The 7,627-nt window shown below is 56.7% G+C and overlaps 1 protein-coding gene across 5 annotated transcripts in view; it reads right to left on the bottom strand.

Moving 5' to 3' along the window:
* Positions 1-65: 65 nt before the first annotated feature.
* Positions 66-7,627, bottom strand: part of PLA2G6 (phospholipase A2 group VI) — a 56,160-nt gene continuing 48,598 nt past the window's right edge. For all 5 annotated transcript variants that reach the window (XM_037160276.2, XM_037160279.2, XM_053661770.1 and 2 more), the window contains 5 exons: positions 3,112-3,248; positions 2,586-2,740; positions 1,620-1,787; positions 1,031-1,104; positions 66-857 (listed from right to left, as the gene is read on the bottom strand). In XM_037160276.2, coding sequence (XP_037016171.2) covers positions 713-857; positions 1,031-1,104; positions 1,620-1,787; positions 2,586-2,740; positions 3,112-3,248 — 679 coding nt within the window. In that variant the 3' untranslated portion in view covers positions 66-712. The remainder of the gene's footprint in view (positions 858-1,030; positions 1,105-1,619; positions 1,788-2,585; positions 2,741-3,111; positions 3,249-7,627) is intronic.

Raw genomic sequence — 7,627 nt, 5'->3', positions numbered from 1 at the left:
AGGCTGCAGGGAGCTGGTGGGCAGGGGCACAGGGAGCACTCACACCACAGCGCGCACAACCCGGGGCAACTGAAATCAAACCATTTATTTCACAGTCTGGGCCAGCCCCGCCCTGCTGATAAACCAGTCCTGTCAGGAAGAATAACTTAAGTCTCAGGAGCCGCCAGTGGGAGGAGAAGCAAGGTCACAGGGCAGGGCAGCTCTGAGCGGTGCAGGTGGCGGGGCAGGTACTAAAGAGCAAAGTTGAATGAGGCACCCACTCCTAGAGTGTGGGCTGTCCCTGCTGATAGGGTGGGTGATGGCCAGTGTCTGTAGCTTCTCCAGCCATGCCCACAGGGGAGAAGGCAGAGGGCGGATGGGGCAGCTGCACCCCCAGAGGACCTGGGAGGGCTGAGGGCAGGGCACGCCTGGGCGCCCCTAGTGTTTGACACGAGAGGTTGAGCGGCCTGCTAGTCAGTTGCCCTTGGCAGTCAGGGAGTAGGCCCCAGTGAGACTCCAGGCTTGGTACGCCTGGCACCACAGAGAGGGCCAGAAGGCAGGGGCAGAGCGGGAGGAAGGCCTTCAGCCCCAGCCTTGGGCTGGAAGCCCAGCGCCCCGAGGCCCCGGCTGTGGACAGAGCAGCCTGGCCCAGCACTGCCCAGTGGGGTGGTGCTTGGGCCTCAGCCACCTCCCCAGCGGGGTCGGTGGTGGACATGGCTAGGGCCTGGCGGCCCTACGGTGACAACAGCAACTGGACGAGCTTCTGGAACTGCTCTCGGTGCTCGTAAATGTAGACCTCGGTCTCCCAGAGGGCGTCGACCAGCACTGAGTCGCTGACCTCATCCAGCATGATGTCCATCCCCAGCTGGGGGTTCAATCTGCCCAAGTCAAGGAGAAGGGGTCACCCCAGGACTCTGGCTCTGGGTGGGGGACAACAGCTAGGATTCGGAAAAGGAGAGGTCCGTGCCAAGGACAGGGGTGGGGAAGGTCGTCAGACCCCACTGGGCCAGGGAGTGGGGAGGGGGCTGAGGGCCAGGCCAGGGAGCCCCACCTGAAGTACTGGATGCCGACCATCTCGCACCAGGCCCGGGCCCGGTCCACGGCCCGCCCGTCTGGATCCGTGCACTGGCGAGAAGCAGCCTCCATGAGTGCACAGCACACGCCGCACCCACAGTGCCTGCCCAGGACCCTTGGGTTCCCATCTGGCTTAGCTACACGTCAGCAGAGGGACCCTGGGCAAGTCCCCTCTGCTGGGCTGCAGTGACTACCCCAGGTGTGTAAGCAGAGGGATACAGTCTGTGGCTCTGACAGGTGGCTCAGCAGGGCCCTTTCAGGGTCACTGAGCACTGGTGGGGGTGAGCAGGTGCTGAGGGGGCAGGCCACCATGCCCCCCGGGCCCCCCACCCCCCACCCCTGTGGCTTTCGTCCAACCAATCTTCTGGCCTTCCGCATGGGGCTGTGTGGAGGAAGGGACCCACAGCTGCGACTCAAAACCCCACTGGAGGCGGCCCCTGAGGGTCTGTGCTGGTGCTGAGACTGCATCGGGGACCCCCCGCCCTGGGCTGGGAGAGCCTCCCTGACACCCAGGGTATCGGGGGGCAGTGAAGGCACCGTCCTGGGGCTGGGAGGCCCATACTCACACAGTCCACCACCATTTTGCCCAGTTCCTTTGCTCCAAAAACAGTCTTAGCCAGTTCCCAGGGGTTGCTGGGACGGAAGACATCCACACAGGTCACAGGGACCTGTGGGGACCTCCCTGTCCCCAGAGAGACGACCAGGGAGAGTTTCTTCACCTTGGCGCCCTGGCCCTGATGGGGACAGGAAAGGGGCAGTGAGAGGAGATCTGGCCCTGGTGGGCCTCTCCCAGGGGAATGACAGTCCCAGCCCCAGGGTCCCGGGAGCATGAGGGGGTGGCGGGGCCTCCTGTGGCAACAGCCCTGCCTGTCCTGCTTCCTTCTTTGCTCTAGAACAAGCTCTGCTGCCTACCTGCTGGGTGACCTTGTTGGGTCACTCCAACCCAGGCTCGTCATCCACAACAGGAGGCAGCTTAGATGGATGATGTCATACGACCCTTTTCCTCGTCCCACAGCCTCCTCTTCCAGGGAGCCTGCCCTGCCCGATGTGGCCCCTAGAGGGCGCTCACCTCTCTGAAGGCAGAGCCCCTGCCTTCCTATCCAGGGGCTGCACCCAGAACTTCATAATGACCCCAGTGGTGACCAAGGCCAGCAGGGATATGGCACACTCGGGGTCAGGCACTGTCCTAAAGACTTTACACGCAGGAGCACGAGGAAGCCTCCTGACAGTACCCAGGCTGGTGAGCCCATTTAGCAGCTGAGAGGGGTGGGCAGCACCAGGACCCAAATCAGAGGCCCCCATACCACTTAGTGCCGAGTGGGCCTGGGAGCCCCTCCGGGCACAGTGCTCTGGGCAGACCCCGCCACTCAGGCAGGTGCCAGCAGGGATAAAACTGCTGCTTCGAGCACGAACCAATGGCCGCGCCAGGGACTCCCATCTGCTCTCCTCGGAGTCAGCCCTCCGGGTGTGCTGCAACGGGGCAGCTGCAGTGGGCGGTCGCAGCTGGCCCTCCAACCTGAGGTGGCTCTCACCTTGCGGATCATGTCCTGGTTGTACTCATGGATCTCTGTCATGGCATCCAGTGTGGGGTTGTTGGCCAGCAGCCCGCCATCCAGGAAGCGCCCAATAGGCCGGAAGTAGGTGGGGGCTGCCCCGCTGCTCCGGGCTGCCTGCCACACCAGCTGTTCTGGGGGGTGGGGGAGGAGGGTGACGCAGTGGGACAAGGGACTGGTATGAGCCTGAGCTCTTTGGATCACAGTGGGCGTGAGTGTGGGCAGGCTGCAGGACTCTTCAGGAGCAGGCCCGACAAGGCCATGCTGCCTGGCCCCCCACCCTGCGGGAGGCAGGTGTGGCTGAGGCCCTCCGGGGGCCTCCTCTAGCCTGTCTGATGCCTGACCGCTACCCAGTTCTGCCTGTCCTCAGCCAATAAGAACTCAGGGCAACAGGTGGGAGGGTGGGGGGCTAGCGGTGCCCTGTGGCAAGCCCATGACTCCCACCCACCACCCTGCAGCCTGTGGGCCAATCGCTTCCCACAGATGCTTCAAACATGGTTTTAACCTGAGGGATGAGTTGGAGGCTTTAGGTTAATATTCTGGCTGCAGCGAGGCTCCCGGACAGACTCTGGAGCCTCATAATTCCGGAAGAGATGGAGCTCAGCTGGCTGCCGGTCAGACAGCGTCCCCGTCAGCATCACCCTGGAGAGAGACCAGGACAGGACAGCTGAAGTCCCTCCCACCCCTGGCAATCCACTTCTGGGAACTCATCCCAGGACCCTGTCGCTCTCGTGGAGGTGGGCACGCACGAGGGTCTCAGGGGCAGCATCACTTGCCAAAGCAAACGACTGGCCATAACTGAACTGCCACCTGCGGGTCGGGGTCTCCATGTACTCACTGACAGGCACCGAGTGCCAAGAGTTATGGTCACGTGGGAAACGAGGCCCCAGACAGCATGCGCAGCATGCCGCCGCTCATTCAGAAACCACCGCCTCCAACGCCGGGTACCATCTGCTCTCTGAAACCTCTGCAACATCCGGTCCCCTAGGTGAGTTTATAACCTGTTAACGAAGACTCCCGCTTGTGTCAAGACACCGTGAACACTCTGGGGAGCAGGGACCGGCACAGCCCCCTTGGACACCAGCTCACACGGAGACTCTCCCCCAGGTCCTGGCCGTCTAACCTGGGGGGTTCCGTTCTAGGAAGTCCATCCCGAAGGAATGGCCTCAGTTACAGAGAAGGCTTCCCGCGGGAGGCCCCAGTGTGACTTATTGCAGCGAAGAACGGACCAGTCCGCCCAGGGACAACAGGGCAAGTGGGCGCACACTGAAGTGCTGCTTCTCAGCCGTTAGAATCAGCTCGCCAGGAGTTCAGAGCAACCAGCAATGCATGTTACACTGTAAAGATGGATATAAAGGAAAGGGAACAGGAAACCGCACGGGAAGAAACACCAGTTCTCCATTTCTAGGAGTACCGGGACAGGTCATTTGAATAATCTTCCCAGTGAATAAAAAAATTAAATTAAATGCTTAAAAATTTTTTTGAAAAATCTACTTAAAAGCGTAGACCTGATGAGATGGAAAGGGAACACTGGGGGGCTTCTGGGGGTAAAGCAGGAGCCCAGAGAGGCGAGCAGGGCACAGGCACAGCCCTGAGCCGAAGGCAGACACCAACTCAGTCAACGTAACCATCAGTGTGACGGCCATACGGGGCCAGAGGGACGAAGTGGAGCCCCAGGGCCCACCGAGGGCTAGGGGTCTAGTGAGAGACCCTCCCTATATTAGGTTGGGACCCCAAAGGGCCACACTCTTGGACAAGGTGGACCAGAGGCAAACCTGCCCCATCCCACCCAGACAGGGTGTGAGGGGAGTTGCCCCGGCACCGGACAAAGGAGGGAGAAAACACTCCCTGAAAAGGAGCAACCACAACTCACTCTCCTTCCGATGTGCATCGCCAGGGTAAGTCTCAAAACCTTCACGTCAAGAACTTTGTTAGAGTGGCCCTAGATGGGCGTGTACCTAGGGCCTTAAAGAGACAGCACTAGACACCCTGAGGGCAGCTGCTCCCAGTCTAGCCTCCCAGGATCCGCACACATTCTTCTTCAAACGAAGGAACACCACACAGTTAAAAAGCGCAGCGGGGTGGGGGGCACCACGAAATAAAACACCATGAATGAGGACCAGCAAACACCAATATAAACAGTGAAACGTACCTATGTAGAGTGCAGACATTTGAATCCTCAAAGAATATAAAACCATTATTCTTACAATGTTCAAAGGCATCACAGACAAGCCTGATATAACATTTTCAGGGAACAGAAAACTGTATGTAGTGACCTAGAATATTTGAAGAACCAAAAATTACTTCTAGAAATTAAACAACAAACCAACAGGGAAAAAAACCCAACACCTCAGTGGCTATGGGAAATGGAAATTCTCACAAAGCTGCAGAGAGACTCTGTGAACTGAAAAATGGGTGAGTAGAAATCGTCCACAACCCCACACCAAGGCGCCCAAGGACAGACGGCAGAGCGCAGCTGACAGACAGCAAGGAGAGACGAGCTCTAACTGTGTCTGGCGGGAGCTCCAGGGGAGCAGGGAGGAGGAACAGCGCAGGGGCGAGAGTCAGCGCGACAGCGCCTGGCTCTCCGTGCTGGGGAGAGACGCCGGTCTGAGGACAGCAGGAGACCAACCAACCCCGTGCAGGGTGAACGGCAGGGAATCCACGTGGGGACATGTCCTGATACAGCCAACGTCGGAGCACGAGACAGAGAAACACATCGCAGCATCCGGAGAAAACAGACCGATCACCTCCCAGAGAGCAACAGTCAGATCGGAGCTGACTTTTCCCGTGGGACGGTGGACGCGGAAAGGACGCAGGGTGAATGATACTATGCACACTCCACACGAAAATCACCAGCCCAGAATTCTGTGCCCGGCTAGAATGAGAGTGAAATAAAACTAGTTTCAACTGAAGAGAGTGAAATAAACCCATTTTCCAATAATTCTGCTAGCGAGGGACGCAGTACCAGCAGACCCTGTCCGCAGGGCAGTCACACAAAGGAAGGTACTTTAGGCAGAAGGAACATGGCCACAGATGGGGCCTGAGAGGCAGGCAAGAGTGCAGAGTACAGAAGTGACACACACGCATACATACACCTACATATGCACACGTATGCACACGCACGCATGCACACACGCCCAATGCTGTGCCAGAGCCAGCTCATACTGGCTTGTGGGAGCCTGCTGCTAAATCTCGAAGCTGGTTGCTAAACTGCTGGAGGCGTGAAATCGGCCACAGTGGGAGGATTTATGCCACTGGAATCGGCAAGGCCTGTGCAGTCCAAGCAGGGCTTTCCCCCCCGGAGATCTGGTTCACCAGCACACTGCTCGGTGGAGCCCAAGTAAACGTCAGCTCCAAAAAACAATAATATCATGTAAGACTTTTAAAAAACATGGTAGGTTTAAAATATGGAAAATCAATTACAGATTAGGAAAGGTACGGGGAGCTAATAAAATCAAGCTCAGTCACAAACATGGATGCAAAATCCTAAGCAAAATACAAGCAAACTGAACCGATCAGAATTCTGCCCGTAAAAGGCACCGGGACTCGAACAGGCACTTGGACACACAGCCCAGCAGGGTCGTTCGCAACCGTGAACAGGTGGAAAGACCCACACGTCCGCCAAGAGATGAGTGGACAGAGGTCGTATATATGTCCCATGGGAACCAATCAGCCTTCAAAAAGAAGGGGGTTCTGACATACGCCACCACAGGGGCGAGCCTCAAGGGCACCACGCCCGCCGCACGGAGACGAACACCGTATGACCCCACTTGCAGGAGGAGCTCAGAGCAGTCACACTGAGAGGGACACAAACTTGCAAGGCAGGTGCTGGCGGGGAGGGGAGGGGAGATGTTTAAAGGGGATGGAGTTTCCTTTTTGCAGGACGACAGATGCCGGGAAGTTAGTGTCACTACAGTGAGAAGACACTGAACACTACAAACTGCACGCTTACGATAATTAAGATGGTACATTTTATGTGCACTTCCGACTTAAAATTTTTAAATAAATAAAAATGGTACTTGTAAATACCAGCTAGTTAGAAAATGATATGTTTTTAAGTGTATAATTCAAAATAGCACAAAACAAAACACACGCAGTGCCTTGAGCAAAGGGGACAGATGTGTAAGGCCCCTCGAGGTAAAACTGTGGGACGGCGGCGCTGATCTGTGCTCGGATGTCAGTTCTCCCCAGACAAGCCACAGACTCGGGGCCAGATCTCCCGGAAACAGAGCTCCATCCAAAGCCCACCAGGCCTTGATCTTCTGTAGAACCCGACCACCTCATCCTACCATTTAACATGGACACACACACAGCAACAACTACCTTGACACGGACTCGCGTGTGCCAAGGGCTTTACAAACATTAATTTGTTTACTCCGCATGCAAACCCCAGGAGACAGGTGCCCTTTTTCTAGAAGGGGAGACTTCAGGGTGTGGGCCCTTAACCACTCCTCCACTGGGCCTCCAAGAAGAGCCATGACGCTCTGGAAGGTGAAGGGCAAGGTGGGGGGTCCTGCTGCCTGGGGTGTCGGGACGTGGTGTCACATGGTAGAATCGGGGCTCCTCAGTCTGTGTACAGACATCCAGCCAGAAAGAGACCAGAGCGAGGACCCCTGCCCGCCCCGAGAAGACAGGCTGGGGAGACGTATCCACGTGGGAAGCAGAGCCGGTCTCCCCGACCACACAGAGCAGTTCCAGGTTCACTGAAGGCCGAAACGCACAGGGCAGGTGTAGAAAGCTTCCTGACCTGACGCCTGAGACTGGCTTCCTGCCTCTGGTTAAGGAAGAGATCTTCAACGCAACATAAAGGAACAAACTATACAAAGGAAAACATGGTAAATTCTCCAATGTTAAGAATGCCTGTTTACCAACAAAACACCTTAAAGAGAGCAAAAAGACAAGCCATGGGGTGGGAGAGAATATTTTAAATCCATATATCCATCAAAGGACTAGTTTTCAAAAAATAAAAAAAAAGATCATTAAGAAGCCTGATAATCCCCAAATCACATAACCCAATT

The sequence above is a fragment of the Artibeus jamaicensis genome, unplaced genomic scaffold, assembly GCF_021234435.1.
Source record: "Artibeus jamaicensis isolate MK-2021 breed Jamaican fruit bat unplaced genomic scaffold, CSHL_Jam_final contig_233, whole genome shotgun sequence".
NCBI lineage: Eukaryota > Metazoa > Chordata > Mammalia > Chiroptera > Phyllostomidae > Artibeus > Artibeus jamaicensis.
This window is presented reverse-complemented; position numbering and strand designations above follow the sequence as displayed.